The 26,434-nt window shown below is 37.7% G+C and overlaps 2 protein-coding genes across 3 annotated transcripts in view; one reads left to right on the top strand and one right to left on the bottom strand.

Moving 5' to 3' along the window:
• The window catches only part of EFCAB11 (EF-hand calcium binding domain 11), a 63,965-nt gene extending 45,432 nt beyond the window's left edge, over positions 1 to 18,533 (bottom strand). The window contains exons 1-6 of the mRNA XM_065636863.1: positions 18,414 to 18,533; positions 17,209 to 17,290; positions 15,516 to 15,529; positions 13,116 to 13,161; positions 9,976 to 10,077; positions 8,717 to 8,807 (exon numbers count right to left, since the gene is read on the bottom strand). Coding sequence (XP_065492935.1) covers positions 8,717 to 8,807; positions 9,976 to 10,077; positions 13,116 to 13,161; positions 15,516 to 15,529; positions 17,209 to 17,290; positions 18,414 to 18,533 — 455 coding nt within the window. The remainder of the gene's footprint in view (positions 1 to 8,716; positions 8,808 to 9,975; positions 10,078 to 13,115; positions 13,162 to 15,515; positions 15,530 to 17,208; positions 17,291 to 18,413) is intronic.
• A 20-nt stretch (positions 18,534 to 18,553) lies between these two features.
• The window catches only part of TDP1 (tyrosyl-DNA phosphodiesterase 1), a 49,686-nt gene continuing 41,805 nt past the window's right edge, over positions 18,554 to 26,434 (top strand). For both annotated transcript variants that reach the window (XR_010606285.1, XM_065635937.1), the window contains exons 1-6: positions 18,554 to 18,632; positions 19,406 to 19,953; positions 21,526 to 21,569; positions 22,146 to 22,201; positions 23,199 to 23,295; positions 25,495 to 25,529. Coding sequence is in view for 1 of the 2 variants with exons in the window: in XM_065635937.1 (XP_065492009.1) it covers positions 19,410 to 19,953; positions 21,526 to 21,569; positions 22,146 to 22,201; positions 23,199 to 23,295; positions 25,495 to 25,529 (776 nt within the window). In the remaining variant the exon portion in view is untranslated. The remainder of the gene's footprint in view (positions 18,633 to 19,405; positions 19,954 to 21,525; positions 21,570 to 22,145; positions 22,202 to 23,198; positions 23,296 to 25,494; positions 25,530 to 26,434) is intronic.

Raw genomic sequence — 26,434 nt, 5'->3', positions numbered from 1 at the left:
AAGTGACAGGATGAGAGGAAATGGCCTCAAGTTGCACCAGGGGAGGTTTAGATTGGATATTAGGAAAAATTTCTTCACAGAAAGGGTTGTCAGGCATTGGAACAGGCTGCCCAGGGAAGTGGTGGAGTCTCCATGCCTGGAGGTTTTTAAAAGAAGCGTAGATGTGGTCCTAGGGACATGGTTTAGAGGTGGACTTGGCAGTATTAGGTTAACAGTTGGACTCGATGATCTTAAAGGTCTTTTCCTACCTAGATAATTCTATGAACCTTCCAACACAAGAAGCCACAAAGAAAAGAGTAGATAGTTGATATAATTCTTTCAAATAAGAATTGACATGCCTTTTAAAATTACACTAAAATGTTTTTTTTTTTTTCAGAATTATTATTTTTAACTATAAAATTAACATAAGGAAAAATTCATTAGGTCCTTAAACTGGAATAATACTCATGCTCAAAAATTCTAGTCACAGTGTATTAGGTATATTTATGCATAAGAAGACGACAATACTCTACATATTTATATTCACTAACTTAGGTAAAGAATTAACATTGTGTTTGGCATCGTAGCGTATATGCCATATTAACGTTACTCTTGGAAGAAAAACCCAGCAGATAAAGACCAACAGAAGGAAGAAGAGAATTTGCCACCAAGTTTGCGATTTAGATGCGCAAGACAAACAGCTTAGTATTTATTAGATGAAGCAAGAGACACTGTCAGTTACAGTAGATAAAATGAATTAAAACTGTCTGTTGAGAAAACAAGGGTTGTTCATTCACTCATTTCTTTAAATTATTTGATTCCAAAAGAGATTAACAGTACTAGAAGCTTATAATCAGAGGACAAAGATGCATACATAAAACACAGTAGATAGGTTGACCAGGAATATACTTAAAAAAAAATCCTTAATACAAGATAGTTACAAAAGGATCATTATTTTTGCTGTGCTAAATGTACTTACCAGTTAAATTACAGAGAGAACAGATCAATTTCTCAACAGTAAAACTTCATTCTAAGTATCGAATTTGGCTTACTTTCAGCAAAGACTCATAACTAGCTTGATTAAGACTTCAAATCATGAATGACTTGAAATAACTTCTTTACTTGTTTCTACAGGCTATTTGGCAATATAGACTAGTGGGTTACCCTGATAAGAAGATCAGAATTTGCTTCCTTATGCTTTTTGAGGGTAAGAAATATGATCTCCGCATGTGTCTGAGCAACCCCAGGAATGTACTCTACTGCTTGCAAAGTGAGCACGTGTTCTGACGCCTTCTACTTACATAATTCTGACAACAGGCTTTCAATAAACAATCAAGTAATTAATTGAAACGTTATAACCCAGCAAAAATTTGGTTTTGTTGAAATAGGTTTGCAGTTCCCCAACCAATTCTTTCATAATTCCTATAAAATTCGAACATTTAACCAAACTCTCTAAAGAAAGCAGTTTAACTGCTATAAGAGACTTCACAACCCTATCTAGCTAGGAAGTCCTGGTGAATTCTAGATTGGCAGCAGAAATTTGGAATTGGAGAGGGAAAAGAAGAGGGGAGTGTCTGCTTACAAGGTAACCAATACTCTAGACATCAGCAATGTGCTTTAAAGCCTCTTGGTACTTGATGATTAACTTAAGAGAAAAACATCCTGAAAGAGAAACAAACATGATCCAAATAGTCAAACGAATTTCTCAGACATTTAGTGTTTGTTAAACACATGTAAGGATTGGTAGCAGATTGAATACACATGTGATACTCATACAGCATATACATGGCATTTCCCTTATAAAGACAGAAAGATTATATCATGCGAAGTAGTCCTAACAGAGGACACAGAACATTGGTAGTATATCAGATTTTGACAAAAGGCTCTTCTACTCATTTTGTCTTGTTAATACCTGTCTGGATCCAAATATAACTAATAATGAGATCACAAATAAATAAAAATAACTCATTTAGAAGAGTCAGCGTTCAATGCAGAGAATGCAATTACAGCTGTTGTACAGTTCTAGGATACAGAATCCAGACAGGGACAGTTCCTGGCTGAAATGGAACCATGAGTTTCATATGGGAAACTAATAGTTTGAATTATTGAAAAGTTTCTAAAAAGTATGACATGATTTCTAGGAAAAACAATGTTGTTCTACAGAAATATGGGAATAACAACAGCATTATCTGACAAGTAAACAGTTTCCTGCCCCATTATCTGCCTATCACAGTGGGCATTATCAGATGTTCCAAATAAAAAATAATTATGGAACATTTTACTAACAAGTTTTTTCCTATTCCTACTTAATAACCCTCGTAGACAAAGGAAGAGAAATAGGAAAAAATAGCTGTGAATTCATGGGGATGTGGTGGGATGAAAGAATTACAAGTTATAAGACTTTAAGGGTCTAGAAACCAAAGACTAACGAGGTGAGAAACTACCATGAAAGATTTTTTTTGCAAAGGAAGAGAGACTTTAGTGCAAATCAATTACCTCTCCTACAACTGCTACAGTACACAAACACAGAGGGAAGAAAACTGAAGCCACAATTTCTGGTCACGTCTGAGAGAAGGAAGTCTAGAGTGGGGCAATTAAAGCCTTTTCACAGAAAGCTCTTTTCAAACAAAATAATAACACAAGAGGGTATGTTTCTCCAGAATATGTGGCAGGTAAGTACCACAAGCGCTCAAGGATGATATTAACAAAGGATCCTAAATGGCCAGCACTTTATTTGGAATATCTAAAAATTGTTCACAATGACAGGAAATGGAATCCTCTTGACTGCACTGAATCAATGGGTTGAATAGAGCTTTCTCTGAACCAGCTCCCTGGGAATTACACTGAAGTTCTGTGTCAAAACCACATACGCTCTTTTTTATATTTAGAAGCACAGAGCACAAATCCTGAGAAACAGTTTGTTAAAAGAACTGGTTATGAAGTTAAATAATCTGTTGATTCAAATTACCGACAATTCAACACTTTGAATTACATTTCAAATAAAAGATGCGGTTTATTTTGCTAACAATCTTTTATTCTTAACACTGGAGAAAAATCTACTTTTGATAAAAAGTATACTCAGAGCTTAAGAAACATTTTCCCCTTAGGGTAGAGGTTCAGCTTTGGATGAAAATGAATTGTTGTCATCTAATAGCTGTTTAATAGTTTATTTGAAATTAGTTTGGTGGGGTAGGTCTTCTTCCCAGTTTCTAATCATCCAATGAAATTAAAAAATAATCAGTATCCATGTAGGTAGTCCCTGTAAAGAGATCACCTAACTGAATAAATAAAAGCTATTGCTAAGAGAACTGATTCACATTTGAGGCGTGTTGGCAGGTGAGAAAAAAGATATCTGCATGGCTATTATCCCAGATGTTATTCATAACAAAAAAAAATGTAATATTTGATGTTGTGAATTTGGTCTATTTTATAGCTGCCACATTCTAATATTTAAATTATATTACAGCTTTATCCCATCTGAAAGAAAATGCCTTTAAAAGAGAGCCCCAAGGACATGACCCGCTAAGCACTTATTCTGGCATTAACACATTTTAATAAGTTATATTACCATGGATGTATTATGGTAAGTGACCACATGCATATCCCTATTCCATGGCAATGCAAAATAAAATGGATTCATGTGAACTAAGAATGGTTTATGTTAAAACAATTTACTCTGCGCTTCAAAGACCAATGAAAGAAAGCCAGGGTGAAGGGAAGGAGTGATAACTAAGAGGCAGGAACCAGTGACTTATTTAAATTTCCCAACATAATTGCAAATACTTGTTTGGACATATCCTCAAAAATGGAAAAGCACAAATTATTAATTTAAATAAGAACTTAATTTAAATTACTAACTTTAAAAATATTTTAAGGTTTATTTCATGGGGGTTTTTTCCTCAAATTAGAAAAAAGTATGTTCAACTATTTAGAAGGAATGAGTGTGTAAACGTGCAGCATATTGTGTAACACTCGCATGCTAGATTTTGCTCTCAAACCTGCAAAAATTCCTATGTGTGCTTATGTCAACTGTTTCAGCAGTCCCTTTCTCTTCAGATAAAGTGATACACAAAAAAGTTGAAAATGTTAACTGAATTTTCTGTGGGATTGGGAAAATATATACACCTGGGTCATATCTGCTAGAAATACTATTTAAATTTTTTGTTAGGATGACTGGTGTCAGATTTATTTATAGTGAAAGCTCCATGCTTTCACTAGAAGTGAAATAGATGTACAACAGCTTCCTGCTCCACAGGAACAGTATATGGCCAGTTCCTCTAGGATTTAGCTAGTGATGTGTAATAACAAGTGTTAGAATGAAGGAATAATTTGAATTTACAGTACTGTACTGGGTCTGGCTAGGATGGAGTTAATTTTCTTCACAGTGGCGGGAATGGTGCCGTGTTTTGCATGTGTGGCTAGACCAGTGTGGATACCACACCAGTGTTTTGGCTGCTGCTGAGCAGTGTCACGCAGCCTTCAGGCTTTCTTTGTCCCACACTGCTCCCCTAGCGAGTGGGCTGGACGTGGGCAACAAGGTGGGAGGTGACACAGCCAGGACAGCTGACCGGAACTGACCAAGGGGATGTTCCATACCATATGAAATTTCTTGCTCGTGCTGTAAAGAGCCTTACGATATCACCTATTGCTGCAATAAAAGAAAGGCTGAGAGAGTTGAGGCCATTCAGGCTGGAGAAGAGAAGCTCCAGGGAGACCATTTTGCAGGTTTGCAGGGGGCTTATAAGAAAGATGGAGAGAGACTTTTCACAAAGGCCTGTGGTGACAGGACAGGGGTTGTAGTTTTAAAATGAAAGAGGGTAGATTTAGGTTGGCTATAAGGGAGAAATTCTTCCCCATGAGGGTGGTGAGGCACTGGAACGGGCTGCCCAGAGAAGCTGTGGGTGCCCCATCCCTGGAAATGTTCAAGGTCAGGTTGGATGGGACTTTGAGCAACCTGGTCTAGTGAAAGATGTGCCTGCCTACAGCACGGAAGTTGGACTAGATGATCTTTAAAAGTCCCTTCCAACCCAAAACATTCTATGATTCTATGACATGTTCAGCAATAAAAGCTTGGGGAAAGGAGGAGGAAGGAGGAGATGTATGTGGTCATGGTGTTTATCTTCCCAAGTAACCATCAGGAGTGCTGCTTTCCAGGAAGCAGCTAAACATCTCCTGCTGATGAGGAGTCGCGAATAAATTCCATATTCTCTTTTGCTTGCATGTGCAGCTTTGCCTCACTCATTCAAGTGTGCTTATCTCAACCCACGAGTTTTCTTGCTCTTCTGATTCTTTTTGCCATCCCACTGTGGGGGCAGTTAGCGACTGACTGGGTGGGTGCTTAACTGCTGGCCAGGGTCAACCCACCACAAGTAGCAAAGGATGTTGTTAAATAATTGGATTACAAAATTGGTAACAGAGTTATACATACGAAAAACAAACTAAAACTCACAATTAATATTACCTAAAAGATATATTCATGTTTAGGTGTTAACTCAGGATTCTCTACAAAATGTTTTCAACCATACATGTTTTCTTCCAAATACCACCCCACTTAGGCAGAGCCTGGAACACCAACAGCCTTATTTATATAACAGTTCCTTGTGTAATTAATCATCAAATAAGTACTGCCTTGAAAAAGAATAATTTGTGTGAGAGTACAGCTTCAAAAAGTAAAAATAGATCAATTTTACCCTTGTCTCCCTGAAAATCCTAAGTACTTTTTTAGATTAATTAGGAGGATCTCCGTATTTATTCCAGTTCCTCTTATTTCTTATGTCACAGAGGGAAACAGAGTGGGTATTATAAGACAGCTGTTGGATCTTTGTCCACCTCCTAAATGCTAGCTCAGGACAGACAGGAGAATCTGTTGGATTATTTTTACTTTCTGTCTTCCTGGAGAGAGATACTGGTTACAAAAAACCAGTCTTAACTCCAGTCTCTCATGGGAGATAGTAAATAAAGATGCTGAGCCAGGTCCTTTCCACTTTGATGTTCGGTATGGTTTACCATCTTCTTTTACCAGTTTTAGGGCAATGGCATACTCTCTGTGGGCAAGGGGCAAGCTTTTAACCCATGATTTGAAAAAAAAAAAAAAAAAGTACATGCACTGATATGCATGAGTAGACAAAAACCAGATCTTTTCTATTAGAGATGGTTCTCAAGAGATAAGGAAAAAGACTTGTATAGGTGATGAAGTGTGATAATATGAAAAGCTGCAAGACAGTTGCTTAAGAAACAAGAACAACAAAGGAATAAACTACTGCAGGCATCACCAGAGCTGGAATGACATTGTACTGTGTACTATGTTTCCATGGCAACTAGCCATAGGAAGATGAATGTCTCATATTCACTGTGCTCTGCAGTACATGTCTATAAATCAAACTTGCATAAAAGGGCATAAGATTTCTTCCATGGGGTGGCTCTGAAAGCCTGGTTATTTTCTCATTACTAGATAATTACATGAAAGAAATACGAGACAATTAGGTCATTTTCTGTATGGAATGTACCAATACGTACGAAAAGTACTAATATACCTCTAGTGTGTGATCCTATCAATCTAAAGGCACAGCAGCATAAAATGTAGATCATGAATGCTTTCTTTTCTTCCTTAAAATCTGATCTATGCTTGCTAGCTTTTAAAACTGTGCGAGACTTTTCTGTCCACTTTTGGTTTGTAAGACATTTTTCATCATTTATAGGTTCACTCACATTCACATGTGATTGGTTTTCAGCTTACTTGTGTTACTATTTTCATTATTATGGTCTAAGGATTTAGCATACAAATAACCTATTTTTTCTAAACAAATGGCACAGCTAAGATAAATATTTTCCCAGCAGCAGTAATTAATAATATTGTATAATCTGAATATGACATATTCACAACAAAAAAAGGGAAACAGTACTTGAAATATCTTTTTAAAAATTTGTATTCCACTTTAAAAGACAACATGTTCACTTACAGACAGCCGTTTATCACAAATTATTATTGCAAAGGACTTGTCACATTTCGTATCTGTGTAGCTACATGCAGAACAGCAGCAATATTATAAAGAAATTCTGGTATGTGCTGCCCATTAAAAAGAGTCCCATCATGGAAGAACATACCATCATTCCATTTACCTTAGCAGGTACCTCTGCAACTTCTATACCAAGAATGTCCTGAAGCTTTACGACCAATTCAAATTAATTCACTGCATCTTTATACATTTATTAAAAAAATATGCAATGTTAAAGTAAAGCGGGGATATTAACTGTATGTTTCATAGCCCTGTATTCCAGTAAATACATTACAGATATACCTCTGCTCCATGCCTCGTTCATAAACACGTAATACCAAGTTTAATTTGCTGGACTGTGATAATGCCAGCCTTAGTGCTGCTGTTGATCGTGACATGTCTTCTTTACTAGGTACAGAATATATCTTAACATTTGGTTGAACTTTCCTTCATTTATAAATTCATCATGATTATAATTTAAATTCAAAATTCGGGAGTTTCATTTACAGAATGATGGGCCAAAGGTTTTCAGAACTATTTTACAATATGAAGCTAAGTCTGGATTTATGTGACATTTTTTCAATGAGGAAGATAATGAAAAAGTATATGTAAAAATGCAAAATAGAACAGTATGAAAAGCAACTACATATGCTTTTCTGACCTAAAAGGTATTGATATTCAAGAAAAAAAACATTTTAATCACTGGGCAGAGAAACTGGCACTTCATAGAAGTCCCTAAAATAAAATATTTTAAAAGGATAACACCTCAAGCTATGCTACCTACACTTTCCTATTAATTTCTTGACAATATACCAAAAAGTTACACTAAAATCAATTGGACATCAAAAAAATACACCACAAAACTTTTCGAATCTTCTTAAAATAATTACTCTCCTCAAAATATATTACAACTTCAGCGCAAAACCACAAAATTATCACCTAAGACATTAGACGCTCTGCACTTTGATTTTGTTATTGTATGCCAGTGGCTTGAAAGATGTACGGACCAATTCCTGTTCTGCTATAACACTTTGTACCATGACTCGAAATAACTGCAAAGATGAAAATCCACCAAAAATCCAATTCCACCTGGTAAAGATGGTGCTCAGCAAACTATCTGATGCTGTATCTTCAAAAGTGAAGGATTACTCTCAATGACTGAGTTGCTTCCAAACAAATCATTCACATGACAAAAAGAAAGTTTTACACTTTGGAATGCAATGTTTTCCAAAACATTTTAAAAATAATGTTTACTGGTAACCACAGAAGTAAGACCAATTTTTTATGTCTGCAAATTACTCTCAAAACTTTATCCATTCACTTCTGAGCCAATCTCATTTCGTAAGAAATCTCACCATTACTGCCTCACAACATGCACTACAGTTTAACTGAATTTTTCAAGAGACAGCTCCTGAATGCAGATTTCCTGATTACAGGAGGAAACGTAGAGGTAAAAAATTTTAGGCTTCTTAAGAAACAGCACAGGCAAAAAATTTCCATTAATATTTATTAGTTTAATTCTATTTATTTTTTTATTATTTCTATGTATACGATTTATATTAACTGTTACATTATTTACAAATATTATTTATATTTGTAATATATATTATTAAAGGCAGTGAAACAGTAATACGCTGAAGCTTATATTTCAGTCGCATGATATAATCAAATCATTTCAGTTAACTAAAATACATATAACAAAAAGCCTGCTATTCAGGAATAAGGATCTCTTTGTTGTTTACTTGAAGGCTTCAACTATGATTTTTTCAGGTAACTGAGGAGAAAGAGAATTGAAGGCTTTCTTGAAGTCTTCAAAAGTCAAAAACCCTCTATCTTTTAATTCAAGGATAGGCAAGAGAAAAATAGTATCAATGAAGTCTTTCTTTAAAGTACTTAATACAATCATGTTTGCCTGTGAGCTAATCAATTCACATTTCTGAAATGATTATACACTCTTTAAGTTATTGTATTTGCAAAATGTTTTGGGTGGCTACATTATATAGACAGTCAAAGAAATATTTTATACTGACAATTCTTTTTTGCCACTATGAACCCTGTCCGACAGTACCATGCCTATAACATCTACAACTCTCTTACTTCGATTTTTATTTTAAAAGTAGATATTTTGAATGGAAAACTTTTGAAAATTTTAGATTCGTAGAAATTTGAAAATATAGACTCTAGAATATGCAAAATTACATTTCAAGTCTATCATTTTCATTGACATCTTAGTTATTCTGAGCATTGTTTCAAAACTTATCTTTAATTTAAAAATTCTCCTTAAGTCCTTTGAAATAACTCACTAAAAATAACACTGCAAAAGCTACTTTAGTTCATGGCAAAAAGCTGAGTGGATGCCTATCTGATCAGTCCAACATGCGATCTGCCGTATGTTTCACTTTCCCTCTTTTCAAGGACCAGAGTCCTACCTCAGGTCAGGAAGAAAAGTGCAAAGGATCATCTGAATCTGAGCTCAGAGGCTCCTGATGAAGTTCCCTTATTTCAGTTCGGTGATGGGAGATCCTCTGCTGTCTAGCAGAAACGAGAAACAATCACCGCATCTACTTTCCAACAAGAATGATAAAAAAATCCTTGTTGCTTTGATTTCCCTTCCTCAGTCTATCATGAGAAGTGAAAGAGATCTATAAACATCACCATGGACACAAATCCATAAAATACGTGGCATAAATTAGTAGAGATACATGAGTATGAGAAATAATGAGAGGTAGTAATATCAAGTACGCAGGGTGAATGGCTAGAGATTTAACAGCTGGAGAAGCTCACAGTACAACAGACAATCCACCTAGAACGCTGTAGCCTACTGAACAAGACTTTATTTACAGTAATATCATCATGATCTTTGTTACTCTGGTAGTGTTTTACTTAACTTTGCAGCATCTAGGTCATCTCATCGTAAGCTCTTTTTATCTCCTTCAGGTGTTCTGTTTTGCTTAATTGTTTTAGAATTAAATTAATATGCTAAGCATTTAGGAGAAAAAACCTCGCACATCAAAAACTGTAAATATTTGCCTTGTTTCATTTCTGTATAAATGTGCAGCCGCCTTTGCACTCATGAGATTTAAAAATTTTCCAAATAATAAACCTAGAAAGATGTAAAACATAAACAAATCTCCCTGCAAAAAAGTCAGTTTTATTTTTCTAGTTAAAAATATGTACGACTGTGGTCTAAAAATTATGAATAATTTTAATTAGATAAAAAACCACAACAATAAAACCGAAAGTTAGATCATGATCATGCAAACGTTTCAATATAATTTAAATTTTCTCACATATTTTCTATATTTGAATTTAATGCTTCTGTTTACTTCTGCTTTTTTCTTCTTGTTGCCTGCCATCTCATGTTTTCCTTGCACTGGAGAGAAACATGGACTTTTCCAAGTCAATAGCACTTGTACGTCATGGATAAAGATCCATGCTGCATAAACAATCTATCTGGCATCATTCCCAGCAGTGGAAAAAACCCTCTGAAATAACCTATAACCTCAGATATAGAATCCTATGAAATTCATAATAAAACTGGAAGTAAAACTGGATTTGTTATTCCTCCTGTATACAACACGAAAATCTCTTTACTTGCACATTTGTCCTTTCAATGAACTGAAAATGAAAGAAATTGAGATGCAAACCTAGTTTATAAGTACTTAATTGACAATTTATTCTAAAATCAAACATAAAAATTAAGAAACAAAAATTTGCCCCTCAAAACTTCAGGCCTCCCCATGAAACATGCAAAAATCTTGATACAAAAATTCTGCAGATACTTAAAAAAAAAAAACAATCCCACTTTAGCTCAATATTTAAGCAGACAAATATTCCATTCTCAAAACTTTCTAACATATGCTTCATGTTCATTTTAAACAACTTAATTTTCTTTAGAAGGCAACATGACTGTATCCTGCAGGAATTTTTCTTTATCAAATAACACAACAAAAGCTCTGCACTACTCTTTCTTTTGATTCATTCATATCCTATTCTTTCTGCAGTGGTTCAAAAGCACAACTCCTTCAGCTCCACCTGCTGTCTCAATGCAAATCTTAAACACCAACCTTACGGATTTCCAGTGCTTCTTATTTCTTCTTGAAAAATAATATACTAAGAACTGTTACAGTCTCAGTTTCTGGGATGACAAAGACTTGCTGCTTTCAACTGATAGATTCTGTACGTACACAACTTCTTTAATAACAGAGGTTGCCTAAACCTACTGAACTTGCCTGCATGAAGAGCTTTCCATTCAATTGGAGAACTATGGAAACGAAACCATGAAAAGCAATATAAGCTTTCCATCCATTTATTTTTTCTCTTTCAGAGTAACATACAAGCCCAGAAAATTATAGTATACAATTTTCCTTTTACAGAATGACTCCTATAATAGAGTGCCGCCTATTCATTGATCTTGAGACTTGGCAATTTATGTGCTACTAGAACAGGCTGTAAAGCTATCTCAGCCACAAAAAGGTCATCTTAAAAAATATTCAATACCTAATAGCTATTAACAAATCCATAATCTAGCTTTACATATTAGTTCACTATTTTTGGCTCAGGCATTCATATGTTGTTGTTTTCTTGAAAATAATACTAATATTATTCTGTATTTGTTGCCTAACTAAAGACTTTTAAGTAAGGGTGTGGTTTAATGAATATGGGGTTTGGCATCAACGCTAAAATAAACAGAACCAGCCTCCACAACGTCCTTCAAAGGTATTGAATACTTTTGGGGCCATGTGGCTAAAGGGATGGGGGAACTTATTGATAAAAGGAACCACATAGTTTTGCCATTTCATTTTTTATATGAATCATTTCTCCAATAAGACTTGCCATGACCCCACAAACAGATGTATGGGCATAACTGATAAAGTCAAGGGTAAGAAAAAAACAAGCACAACTATGTAAATGGAAAGGTTGCTACAGAAAGAGATATTTATTGAACTGTGATGTAAGACTCCAGTATTTGCCCACAGAAACAGTGGAACAATATCAAAAAACTGTTAGAACTGATACAACCTTTTTCATCGCTTACCAACTTGAACAGTAAAAATTACTAATTACTTTTCTCTATCACTAATCTACATAATGTTGCTATTAAGAAATGCCACTTCAAAAAGTAAGAAAAAGTTCAAACTAAATGTATCGTACCAGCACTAAAAATATTTCAAAACCAAATGAAATCATATGATCCTCTTTAATAGCTATGGTCAGCTCATTTATAGAATCATAGAATCATTCAGGTTGGAAAAGACTCAGGATCATTGAGATGAACCATTAACCCAACCCTACCAAGTCCACCACTAAACTATGTCCCCAAGCACCACATCTACGTGTCTTTTAAACACCTCCAGAGATGGTGACTCAACCACTTCCCCAGGCAGCCTGTTCCAGTGCTTCACAACCCTGCAGGTAAATAAATTTTTAATAATATCCAATCTAAGCCTCTCCTGGCGCAACTTGAGGCCATTTCCTCTCATCCTATCACTTGCTACTCGGGAGGAGAGACCAACGCCCTCCATGCTACAAGCTCCTTTCAGGTAGTTGTAGACAGCAATAAGGTCTCCCCTCAGCCTCCTTTTCTCCAGGCTAAACAGCCCCAGTTCCCTCAGCTGCTCCTCAGACTTGTGCTCCAGGCCCCTCACCAGCCTCATCACCCTCCTCTGACCTCTCTCCAGCACCTCAATGGTGAGGAACTTATCAATCTTATGATGAGGGGCCCAAAACTGAACACAGGATTCAAGGTGGGGCCTCACTAGTGCTGAGTATGGGGGTCAATCACTTCTCTAGTCCTGCTGACCACACTATTCCTGATACAAGCCAGGATGCTGTTGGCCTTTTGGCCACCTGGGCACACTGCTGGCTCACGTTCAGCCACTGTCCACCAACACCCCCAGGTCCTTTTCTGCCGGGCAGCTTTCCAGCCACTCTTCTCCAAGCCTGTAGCACTGCCTGGGGTTGTTGTGACCCAAGTGCAGGAACCGGCACTCGGCCGTGTTAAACCTCACACAATTACATACATTATCATCAATCTACATCGGGTTTTTCAAAGCTCTTGAGAATCTAAGCTTCAGATTTTTTAAATTTATGAACAAAAAAGGAGTAGAAATCATTCACAGATAGATATTTGCATATTACCTGAATTTTGTGGTCCCACAGAAGACATTGCTGATTCCACCCCCACCTGGAACACAGAAGATATGCCACAGTGATTCTCTACAGAAGTGATAAATCTGAACTCCTGTATGATTTCCATTTTGTATCAATAGTATGCAATTTCATGAAATACTGATCTCATAATAATACATATTACATAACAGTATCATCTATATCATTTCAGTAAGAAAATATTTTATTCTAATTAAAATAAAATCATCTCTCCACTAAACTAAGTATATATGTAGTCTTAACAGAATCCTAATCAATATCCAAATCTCCAACTAAATATGCATGAACAAACATGCTTAACTTTATACAGATTGGAGTTCAACTACACACAAAGGAACTGTAATATTCAAAATTAACTCTTGGAGCATCAGCCTCCAAATTTGTTATTTACTTTAAACAATGAAAGCGCTTTCTCTTTCAATATCCAGACTGGAGATCAACTATCTCCTGAAACCTAGTTTGATCAAAATTCATTTGGTAAATCTGTCTAAAATAAAAAGTTTGATAAAAAGGTAGAAAATAATGAGAAGGAAATGAAAAAAAAAACCAACCAACCAAAGTTGTTTGCATCAGCCAGCTTCTACAATCACCCTGAAACCAATTCACTACTGTCCCATTTTGTACTCTGTATCTCCTTTACTGTCTTTCAATAGGATCTTACCTCACGATTTTATCTGATAGGAACACAGGACTAACACGTTGATTAGTGTGTTACCAAGATTCACTAATACTCACTAATACTAATGTGTTATGAAGATTCATTACAGTACAACAGCAAAAAGCTAAACACCACAATGATAACAAACAAACAAACAAAAAGACTTTTCAGAACTGAATTAGGAGGTGACCAAGAGCTCATTGGAAAAGATCTTTGAACAATCTCAGGAAAAGTAAGGGAGTGTATACCCAAGAAACACAGAGGACCGTTTTGGGCTATATTTATACTGATTTTTAGCATGACTGAGTGCTCATGAGTACAAACTCTCGCATCTATGCTGTTAGAATACAAGACTGTACATAGGTGTGGCACTGACGCAACTCACACGGGAGGAGACAACGTGTTAGCACCTCCTAGTGTAACCCATGCATATTCCATTCCGGAGAGCAGACAAGCCAAACATGCCATAACCACTTAACCTAAGACTACATATTCCATTTGGCCTGCAACACTTTTCATGTAGACTGTGCCAGGCATACAAATAGAGCAGGGAGTCCTGTTCAGAAAGCTTTGATGAGATGTGCCAGAAGAGCAGCTGGAAGGTGTGAGCAGCCCTGAGCCCAGGCTGCTCTGCCATCGGCATCTCGGTCAGCAGCAGATGCCGACCTACCCGTGTCCTGCTGTGCAGGCACGGAGCTGGGTCAGGGATAACACTGGACATTTTGGGAGGCCTGGCCTCTCAGGCACAGTGCAGAGAGCGCTTTAGTTAGATCTAAATTTAACGGTACCAGGAATGAAACTTCGGCTGAGGAAACAACACATTTTCATGACTACTATTCCTGCGGTCCCTTTGCATTTGAAACTCTGAACACCTGAACGTGCAGTTAGCCGACTGAACGGTTGTTGAAATATGAGAGCATTTTAGTTCTGTTCAAATAATTTGGGGGAAAAGAGGACCACTGAACCAAACTTTCAGAGAAAAAAGTGTAAGTCCCAAAAATATAATTTCCACAATGCTACTAATTCCTAGAAATGATGATTTTTATATGCTATTAATCAAATATACATACAGTATCAGTCCAACAATCAGGTTAATCTCTATTTTCATGCTTTCCTAGTTACTTGTCTCAGAAAGTTTAATTTTAAACGGTAGTAAGTTCAGAATCTCCATGAATAACCACACCAACAAAATACTCTATAAAAATAATATAGCATTATAACAACAAATTACTTTTAAAAAGCAAGTGGAGTAGGAATGTGATTCAAATCTTAGGTCTCATCTTCTCCAATAAAGGGTTTGTTAATGACATCTAGTGGGTAAAGTTAGTATTACTTTTAATTTATAGAATAAATGAAAACATGACCAAAAAAAAAGATGCAGCAACAATTTACTAAAAATGCAGTTGCTTGATTGCAGTTGATGATGCTAAGTAATTGCCATTTCTACTGAAAAGTTTATTGTATCTAAACTGAAAAGTTTATTGTATAGTATCTACTGTAGTTGAGGAAACAGTTTCACCTTAAGTAGTAACGTATGCACACCATTGCCTATTTCTTGCAAAAGATCTTGAAAGTACTTTCCTTGCGAGGGCTGTTCTTAGTGACTTCCAAAGACATACAACAGCTGTTACAACAGTCTCCAATTTTAATCATTTTGACAACAAAGTAAAATGCACAATAACATGCTCAAGAACTGGACCCTAACAATCAACTTCCAGGATTTTAACTTCTGCATTTGCTTCCTATCTGGTGCACAGAGAAAGTTGTGTTTCTCACAACTAGATTAAAAACTACCAAAATGTTGAAAAGAACACTTACAAGGCATAGGCATCAGCAAAAGGTCTGGCTGCACCAAAAACCATAGTTAATGCATGTTAGCAAAAACCACACGGAAAAGTATTTGTCTACCCAGGAATCTTTCAGTGCTTCATGATGAGCAATCATTGGGTAAAGAGCAGCAGTTGCTGCAATTTGGCCCACTGAGGAGCTACCAAAACCACCAGATGACAGAATCACTCCTGGAACAAACGTTTTTAATTACTTCTTGTGCAGCTGCATAGACAAAATAGACTTGAGCCAGGTAGCAGCAGCACCGCCTAGAGACACAGCAGGTGTTCCTTGGCACCTTTTCAGGATGAAATAACTAAGCCGGCACCTCCTTTTTGCCCAGACATCCTCCACTTCCATTCTCTTCCCAAGAAGGAGCCATCAGTGACTTATGCATAGAACCTGCTCTTGTTTGAATGCATTAAGCATGTTTCCAGTACTCCTACTGGAAGAAAAATTCAGGGAATTTAACAGAACAGCTAATTTTTACACGGAGGTAAAAACAGGTAGGAGAAGAAAGATAAGGGGAAGCTGAGCATTTTCAGATTCATAATTCAGCAGTTAAGACTCACTTTAGAAGTATAAATTATTTTTAGACCTGGCCCGAGCTCACTGAGAAAATGTTTGCCCTTTTTTTTAAGAAATATTTACCCTAGCTGAAATGTTATTAGAGATTACTATTTTCACAGTTGAGTAAAACATTTATGTGGTTTTACTTCAAATCACCATCAACAAAATTTTGTTTATGACCTTGTTAAGACTATTTTCCTAAAATATGTATTTAAGTAAAAAAAAATAGTCACAAGTGTTCCTTGGGGAAGAAGATTACTCAAACTGGAGAAGAAAGATGAATCATAATTTCTGTGCTAAATATACTTTATGGTATATTGGTCATGCCATGAGAAAGACAAACTCACAGACACACATGTATTTATTTTGAAATCTTGCATGTGTGTTCTTCTTTTGAGATCACTTGCAGTATCAGAGTAGAAACAAAACTTCCAGAACTACATTAAGCCATACAATTTATCCTGTATCTTCCTGTGAGTATGCAACACGATTTCTCAATAAACCTTACTTTTCTTAAGATTTTCATACAGCTAATGATTTATATTAGAGAAGTCAAGACTAAAAATGCCCAACTGTTACCTGAAACCAAAAATAGCTATAGTTTTGAGAATACACGCTTAGTAATAGGACATGCAGTAGTTTCACATCTACCAAAACCACTGAGTAAAGAAATGGAGTGTACCACTAATAAAAACCAATAATTGATTAATAACAAGCTCAGTCACTTATTTCGTATATCTTGTACACATACAAAATACAATGCATCTTTCTGCTTATCACAGTCTACAGCAGGAAAAGTAGGGGTTTGATTATTTTCTTTTGATATAAACACCCCTAGATAAGAAAATCACTCCAAGAATCTGTAGGCATTTCTGTTTACATAACCCACAGTAATTTACCCCAATTAGTGGGGACCGGTCAATATACAGAGTTCTCAATAGTGAGACATCTATATAAGCTGAAACTTCAGAACATAAATGAAAAATATATGTATCTTTAAGAGCTTACAACCAAGCAACATTACTACAGCAACTTTAAAATCCTCTCTGCTTAAATAGCCTTTGTTATCTTCATGACATGCTCCAAAATCCTAGAAAGTCATTTGCATTAAAAAACAATAAACCTAACCAATATTTTTTACTTTTAATAACTGTAATGGAAAGAATAAAATAGGTAATTGCTGAATAAACTATACTATTAAAAAAATAAATCCTGAACTATTGAAGATTACTCACATTTCTGTCAGAACTCCATTTACTTTGTTACAGTATCTGAAAGTGAACTAAGCACATTTAATTCTAAATTTTTGTTAAATCAAAATAAAGTACCCACACTTCTGTGTTTTCTGTAATTATTATGAAAAGGCTTTTTGCAAAATTAGAATATATGGTACAGACTTCTATAAACCAAATTACATCAAATTTGTTTCTGCAAGATCTTGAATTTTTTTTTGAAAAATGCCAGGCATCTTTAATTCTCTCAGTTAAGTCCCTGTATAGACAGGCACTATGAGGAGAGACTGGAATGCAAGCATATTCAGAATCCATCACATTTTCTGAAGTATTTTTAGAAAACAAATACTGTTTCTGCAGTCTATACTTAAACAATAGGTTATGCACACAGCATACAAAAATCACACAACTTTCTTAAGAGCTTTTCTCACAGAAGACCTTCAGCAAGGTTTGATGATAAAACATTTATAGTACTGAAAAGCATATCTGCAGATCGTTTCAGAAAGAGGCATTACATGCAAGTCTGCAGAAAAATACTAATAAAACTACAAACAGGTTGAAATTTCATTTATGTTTTTCTAGGTGTAGCTCCCCAATTTTATTGCACGCTGATATAAGGCACTTTCACTATTTCTTAACTGCAGTCACGAGCTTGTAGTAAATCAGAGTAATGAGAACCAAATGCTAAGGCAGTTCACCGGCAGACAGAGCAAGCTTTGATGTAGTCCGTGCTCTTACTTGATTAATTTTACACCTGTTTTCCTCCCACTCCCTTCTCGAAGTCGTCACGCAGTTATCTCATTAGCGAGGCACTTCAGACACAGCAATTAACACCGAGCTGAATGAACGATTATGCAAATACCGCACCTGCCCTAAACTGAGATTAAGGTCAAATAAAGGTTTATTAGATTAATCCAGGTCATTAAGACGTGACTGTTACGCCGGTTTAGTAGCTCTGAGAGAGCTGCCAGAGCTGCCTGCCCGCCTCTCGGCACGCCCGGGCCTCTGCGCGCCCCCGCGCCGGCCCCAGCACGCCTCGCGCCGCCGCTGGGGGACGAGCGCAGCGCGGGCCCCCATTGGCTGAAACCAGGCGCGCGCCATCGGCTCGGGAGGAGGGGCGGGGCGGGGCCGCGCTGCGGAAAGCGAGCTGCGGGCTTCATCTCCGGGTTCGGGCGCGCTGCCTGGGCGTTAGGCCTGCAGGTAAGCCCCCGGCCTCCCGCCGCGGAAAGGGCGCTGGCGATGGGGCTCAGCGGCGGGGCTCGGGAGGTCCCGGTGCGGGTGGGAGGGAGGGGCTATTGGGGTCCCTGGCGCCGCGGCCCGCACCGTGGTTCGCGGCCCCTCAGGCGGCGGCTGCTCTGGGGATGGTGGCGCCTGCTGCGCGCTGCCGCTGGCCCCGCCCCCCGCTCGCGGTGGCTCACCGGGCGCAGGTCCCGCCCCCTCGCGGGCCGGCGGGAGCAGCGGTGCGGTCAGCGCCGCCCGGGGCGGCGGTGCCCGGCGCTCATTGCGGCCGAGGGCAGGGCCTTGTTGGGGCGGGGGGGACGGTGGAGGGGGCTGTGGTCCCGCAGAGGCAGCCGGGAAGAGCGGTCCTGGCTCGGTTCCGGTCTCCTCAGCAGAGCGCCCGAGGCCCATAAGCGTTGGGGTCAGTATGATGCAAATTGTTCTCTCAACGTTTGAAATACTTTCTTGTACGTGCCCCTGTCCTAGCCGGTTCTCCGTGTGCAGTTTTCCACGTTGGCTGCCCCCTGCTTGGTGGTTGCTCCTGTTGCACGTGTTTCTTTGTTTCCTGGATGCAGAAACAAATAAGCCTTGTACACTGTGAAATTTTACTGAGTCATAAGTTGCATAGAGGTTATACCAAATACAAAAAGCAAAGTTCCTGAGTGGTAATTAAATAGAAACTAGGAAAGGAAACAGACATTGGCATAGCAAAAATGCCCAATTTTTGTTTGATGTTTTGTTTTTTTAATCCCTAGGAACATGCTTCAGGAAGGTGCACATGGAAAATGGACAGTATCTAGCAGTGATGAAAGTACTGAGGAAAACTCTGACAGTGAAAAACCATCCACATCCTCACCATTGGATGCCGCACATAGCAGAACAAGTGGGCCACCATATCCGTGCTCTGAAGCTAGGAAAGCTGCTCACAAGAGAAAAGCTTCTCCTCTGAAGCTCAGTGATAGAAGTTCTACAGAAATACCTCCAGCAGGAAAACAGAGAACTAGCCAAGAAGGCTCCGGCTGGTGTCTTTCTAGTAGTGATGAAGAGCCTGAAGATCAGGAAAAGCACGGCCAGAAAGAAACACTAAAAGAAGAAAAATGTGACGCACCCAAAGAACATTCTCTGAATCTTCACAAAGATGATGGATTCTCAGAGAAGCAGAAAGAGGAGGAGTATAATGAAACACCTGGTGAAGGCCAGGATACCTGGGATTTGTTGAATGGAGGGAGCGTTTTCAGGTTTTTCCTTACTAAAGTTACAGGAATTGAACAGAGCTATAATTCTGGAGCCCTGCACATAAAAGGTGAACAAGTGCCTTGTACAGAAGGGGAGCTTTGGGAGACTTGTTTGCAAGACAATGCTTCCTTTTAGTTTGTGTGTATTTTTAAATGCATATATTCCTTGGTGTAGCTGAGGTTTCATATTTTAAATGTGCAAGCTGTAGGAATTGATTCTGTTATTTTTGCCTTTATCTTTTAGAAGTATAGTGTATAAAGCATTAATTTGCTGGTACTGATTCTGTTGTAACTTCTGAGTTATGTTCCATAAATCTAATGTGCATTTAGCCAAGGCAAATCATATGGTGTTTCTTATTGCTCTTTTCTGTGTGAGTTAATCTGGGGAACACCACTTGCCTTCGCGGCTCCTAAGGGCATGTTTTTCTTGGATGCCTAACCATGCTCCTCAAGTAGTTATTTACACTTGTCTTCGTGTTGCTGAGTGGTTTGGACCTAGTAATTCATTATTCTTTAATGCAGTATAAGATAGTACATCTGAAGTTCTCTGGCTGGGATTAATGGGCCCATTTCAATTCAATTAGAAATGAACATAAGTGAAGGTGGAGTAAAGTCTTCAGTGTATGGTTCTGATGCTTCAGGAATGTTGTGTAGTTGCAGTTTGATGTAAGGGGGAGCAGCTCGGTGCACCTGTTAACATCCCCTCATTCAGAAATGAAATCTCATACATCATGAGACAGAATCAGAAACAAGCATTAATAAGAGATTTATGTGCAGAAATACAGTAAAATGAGGCAGAAAAGTGTTGTAGTTCTTTGAGGAGAACAAATGACTGAAGGCCTGCACAATTAGGTTGTAACTCTTCCTGGACCTCATGTGCTCCCTATGAGCATTGATTGTTGATGGCAGCCTGGTATCAGAGACAGCTTTACTGCTGTATGTCTTCATCTGCTTTGTGAATTCGTTGTGGCTTTTGGCCTGTCCTCTCTCAGGAGTAGTTGTCCTGCTAGGGTGATTAGTTCAGCTGATGGAGAGGCTGAGTTGTGTTTTTTTTGTTTGTTTGTTTAACCTGCAAAATCAGATTTCTGTAGAGACAGATTAAATATTTTGTCTATCCTAGAAGATATTTGTAGGGTATGGTTTCAAGTTGCTGCTGTGCTTCAGTTATTTAGGTTATAAACACTCAGTTGGATTAGTTTTCTCTGTCACCATGAATGAACTAAGGATACACATATCCTATGATTAGTCTGCAACATGTAACTCTTGAAGCATTAATTGTGTCCTTACTGCTTCTACTCTGCCACAGTTCTTCAATCCCTCTCTAAAGGGGAGAGAATGGTTTGATGTTCCTCTCTCCATATGATCTCTGTCTTTCTCCTAATGAGTTTAATATTTGTTTTCTAGTTTGAGAGGATTAATTCTTTTTTCTATAAACAGAAGACCATAAGGGTTTCACAGGAGAATCAGTGCCTTGAATAGTCAAAACAAAAGCTTAATGATGGATGTGTCTGTTACACCAATTCTGTGAACAGTCTAGTACTTGTGTTGTGGCAGTTATCTAACTGTTCAAGATGTGAAATGTTTACTTGATTTTTTTTCTTTTTTTTTTTTACCTAATTATGCTTTAATGTTTTTAATAGATATTTTATCTCCTCTTTTTGGGACTCTTGTATCTTCTGCCCAGGTGAGTTTCTGTTTGTCAAATTGATTTCACTTGCTTATTTCCCTGTGTTAACTTTAAACTTTGTAATCCATGTTTGTGCCATGTAGCTGATATTAGCAGGGAACTTCATTAAAATATGGAATGAACTTTAAATGTTTTCAACTGTACAACAGTTTATTGAAATATAAAAATCATCCTATGTTTTGCTTAGAATTCAGGCAACTATAAGTCTGCTTTCTCTCCTGTTCTGGGGTAATGAGCAGCTGAAAAATGTGTATTTATGTGCATGTAAATTATTTCTTTGAAATAAAAAAGCCTTGCAATCTAGGAATGATATTTTTGTTATTGCATAGGAACTTTTGCTATCAGTCACAGTATAAGGAGATGGCAAAGAGTTAAATTCATTCTTGAATTGTTAAGAGATGTGAAAGAAAGCATGTGAAATTCAAAAATACACCTGTTTTTAAAACATGCTGCGTATGACATAAGTGGTAGTGAGTGATGAATTTATATAGAAGGCTTTTTTGCTGTAGTTAATTGTTCTGACAAACTCTGTTCTTTTTTTAATGAGCCTGTTTTCTTTTCCTTATGTACAAGTTTAACTACTGTTTCGATGTGGGATGGCTTGTAAGACAGTATCCACAGGAGTTCAGGTATGTTGATTTTACAATGATAAAATGATACAGTTTCCAAATCATTCTGTTCATGCAAGTTTCTGATATAGCTGAATGATAAACACTTTGCAGTTACAAATTATTGTTACCAATTTTGTATGTGTAGACTCTTGGTTTTCCTTGTACGCTTATTCCACAGTTGTAGTTCTCTTCTTTTTTTTTTTGGTCTCTTTTCAAGACTGCTAAATGGTCAGTTTCAGTATGGCTGGTTTCTGACATGATGACAGTGGAGTAGGTGACCTATAAAGATGGAACAAGAAGCTTTTTGCCATACAGTTCATTGAGCCAGGAGCAAAGTAATGCAAGAGAAAGGAGGGAATGTAGGAAGGGCATAAGAAAACTATGTGAAAATGATCAGGATGTATGTCATGGATATGATATGGTTGGAGTTGCTGAATATTGTCATAAAAGTAGTTCTTATGTTTGCTTGAAATTCCATTCTTATTATTGCAACTTGCTGCAGATGAAGTAAGTGTATGATGTACAGTATTCTTTTTTTGCATTTTACTGGAAATGTGGTAGAACAGAGTATTAGGAAGTGAACATGAAACTACTGGCAGAATAGACCTAGCCCTCTCCTTTTCCCTCTCGTTCTTCCCATCTTCTCTGTAAGGTAACAATGATTGCATTGTCTTGCATCCACACTGTGTATATCAATACTTCTGAGAGCTTTTATATGTCTGTTTCCAGCTATACAGACGAGACCTCCTTGTATTACTAATTTCTTTGGTGTCTGATTTACTCCATGCTTCCTGTTTTCCTTTTTTTTCTGTTAAAGTTTTCTTAAGTCTATCTCTTAGAGGTTCTATTGTAGTTACTGCTTTTTTGAGTTAGTTAATAAGGCATATAGATTTTATTGCCATCTTCCTGCTGGACTATCAGACTTAAGGGCCAGAAGTCACAGCTACATGGAGGAGTGGTTTAGACTGATTACTAATTCACTTGATGTTTTAATAGTAATCTCCTTCTATTTAAGGAAGAAGCCATTGTTGATAGTTCATGGTGAAAAGAGAGAATCCAAAGCTGAACTGCTTGCACAAGCACGCCCTTATGAGCACATTAGCTTTTGTCAGGTAATTAATGTTTGTATCATCCTTTGGTTGAGATTAAGCCATCTGTTCCACTCAAAATCTTGTTATGGATGAAAAGAGACACCTTATATAGGAAGTCAAGAATTTGTCATGCTTTAAGGAATATACTTGCCAGGACCATAGCAATGTGGTAGCTATGTTCCTGGTATCTGTGATTATGGTAGTCCACAAAAGGTTTGCATGGAATTGCTGCCCACAGAAATGTCATGGGGCTCATAGAATAGCTGCATACCTTCTCCACTAACATGTTACACTCAAATTCTTGTAATGGCTGAAAAGGAAGCATTTTTTTTTTAATAGAGTGCAGAATGTGGTCTTAGTGTCGCTGTAATCCAAAGTCTCATCAAAGAATTATTATTTGTCCAAATATGTTTTACACAAGAAAATTCTGTTATAAATAGTCTCCATAATACTGTTAAAATTGCTGTGAGTGCACTTCTGGCACATGCAATTTTCTCTCTGATGTTATGCTCACACTTCTGCTGTCCCTGAGTTGTAAAGTTGTTGGCTCCAGCCTTGGGGAGAGATGTGGTTATGGCAGCTTGCAAATGTTTCAGGATTTTGCTGGGTGAGGTATATTATTGATCATGGGGTTAACTTACTCTTTGTTAGAAGGAGGATGAGCTTGGAATTTTCTTCCTTCTCAGGCAGCCTGTTAACCCTGAGCTTCCTAGAGATCTCTGTATTGATACCAAACATAACAAGTTCTTAACACCAGGGTTTCTGGGCTGCTGTGTGCTGTACTAATGAGGTGTTTGCAGTAAGTTGTGGAGTGGCAACAATTTTATGTGAAAATTTCAAATATATGAAAAGTAAATTCATGGGTTTTGCATATAATGTTTCCTTTTCACACACAACAAAAATTTGAATGTAATATGTCCCATATGATAAATTTGACAATGTAGGTAATAGTAAGTAGCATTTGTGTTGATTTTCCTGTTTGGGTATACTGGTTCAGATTCTTCTGGTACTCTACATGCGTTCCATTATGTTAGTACCACAAAATTAAAGTTGAATGTCTTAATCTTCTCCTTCATGCCTTTATTAACTAGGCACAATGTTGTAGCCGTCACTGGCAAAAAGTATTTTCTTAACATCTGTAACTCATGTTTCATTCTCTCTTTAGAAATTGTGCTGTAAATACTCTTTAATAAGAGCAGAGCACTGATAAAAAGGCATTTCTGTCTGGCTGCTGTCCTTTTCTTTGCGATGTTTGCTATTCAGCTGCTTGTGACAGTCATCATGTGCTACAGAATCACAGAATGCTTGAGGTTGGAAGGGACCTCTGGAGGTCATCTGGTCCAGCTTTCCTGCTCAAGTAGGGTCACTTAGAGCCAGTTGTCTAGGACAATGTCCAGATAGGTTTTGAATATCTACAGGGGTAGAGACTCTGTAACCTTGCTGTGCAACCCATGCCAGTGCTCAGTCACCCTCATGGTAAGAATTTGTTTCCTGATGTTCAGAGGGAACCTCCTGTGTTTCAGTTTGTGCCTATTGCCTCTGGTGCCGTCACTGGGCACCACCGAGCAGAGCCTGGCTCCCTCTTCCTTGTACCCTCCCTTCAGGTATCTACACACACTGATCAGATCACCTCTGAGCCTTCTCTTCTCCAGGCTAAACAGTCCCAGTTCTCTCAGCCTTTCCTCATAGGAGAGATGCTCTATCGCTTAATCATCTTAGTGACCCTTCATTGGACTCTCTGCAGTATGTCTCCTCTGTACTGGGGAGCTTGGAACTGGACCCAGTACCACAGGTATGGCCTTGCCAATGCTGAGTAAGAGAAGGATCACCTCCCTTGACCTGCTGGCAGCATTCCTGCTAATGCAGCCCAGGACACTGTTAGTCATCTTTGCTGCAAGGGCACATTGCTGGCTCCTGTTCAACTTGGTGTCCAGCAGGACCCTCAGGTCCTTTTCTGCAAGGCTGACAGTTTCTGAAAATACTGTTGGTAAGAGATCAGAAAGTCCGCTGAAGCAGTTCAGCTAGGAGTTGTGTTGCCGTTTAAAGTCTAATTTCCAGAAATTAGAGAGCACTTTTGAAGGTGTTGAGAGGAAAAATAATATATTTTGTGATCTGTCCACTAGGGAGCAGTGAAATGAAACAAAATTAAGATCAGCACCTCTCCTCCTTCAGCGTTCTTGCATATAGGAATTTTTAATTACCAACTTTTTATTTTTATAGGCTAAACTGGATATTGCATTTGGAACTCACCACACGTAAGTAACAGTTATGAAGCAGAAAGCTCCACTTTGAAAGATGACCACAGAGTTGGTACATGTGGTTACTGTGATTGAACTAGTAACTAGTGTCTTAAAGTATTTATGGGATAGGAAGATTATTGCTGTTGTGAAAACACAGTTCTGAGGGCCTAATGTATATTAGTGAATTTAAAAGTAGTATCTTTTATGTTCTATGTAGATGTTTCATTTATCTGCAAGTTATTTTAAAGATATAAAACTGGGTTTCATAGGAATCGTGGAGTCTTAAAGAAAAAAATCTTAATTATTTTGTATTTATACATAATAGGATTGTTGTAGTTGAAGGAAACAAATCAACTATTAGGTAGATATGAGATGTGCAAGTCAGGCAATTGAAGTCAGTCAGCTGTGGGTCCTGGCTGTTAACACATGCCTTAATAACAAAACTGTAATGCAGGCTTGATCAGTCATTTGCAGGTTGGATACAACACTGATTTACTGATCAGGTTTTGCAGTTAACATGGATGATCTGGAAATAATTGCTGAATTTTGGAATCTTTTAAAAGAAAAAAAAAAAAATTGTAGAAGTGTTCCAAGGGGAATTTTGTAGATAGCAAGCTGCAGATAAGAATAGATTTGATCTTATGTCTCATAGCAAAGACCTTTGGTTTCAGGACACTGCAGTGTTTTTCTATTAAACCTTTTGTTTAACTTGGTTTATGAAACATGGTATTGCATTAAAACATTGATCTGAAATGTCCATTCAAGGTACATCTGTGTTTCTGGTGGAAAGTGTACTGACCTCCGCATTGCCTGTTTGGAGAAGAATATGCAAATAAAGGGAAAGGAATTGGCATTTTAAAAATGAGTCTTGCTTCTCTCTGATTTAGTGAGGGACACAGAACTGAGGTTGTTTTTCAAGC

This window comes from Caloenas nicobarica, chromosome 5, assembly GCF_036013445.1.
Source record: "Caloenas nicobarica isolate bCalNic1 chromosome 5, bCalNic1.hap1, whole genome shotgun sequence".
Lineage (NCBI taxonomy): Eukaryota > Metazoa > Chordata > Aves > Columbiformes > Columbidae > Caloenas > Caloenas nicobarica.
The sequence above is the reverse complement of the archived record's forward strand: the minus strand, read 5'-3'. Positions and strand labels throughout refer to the sequence as shown.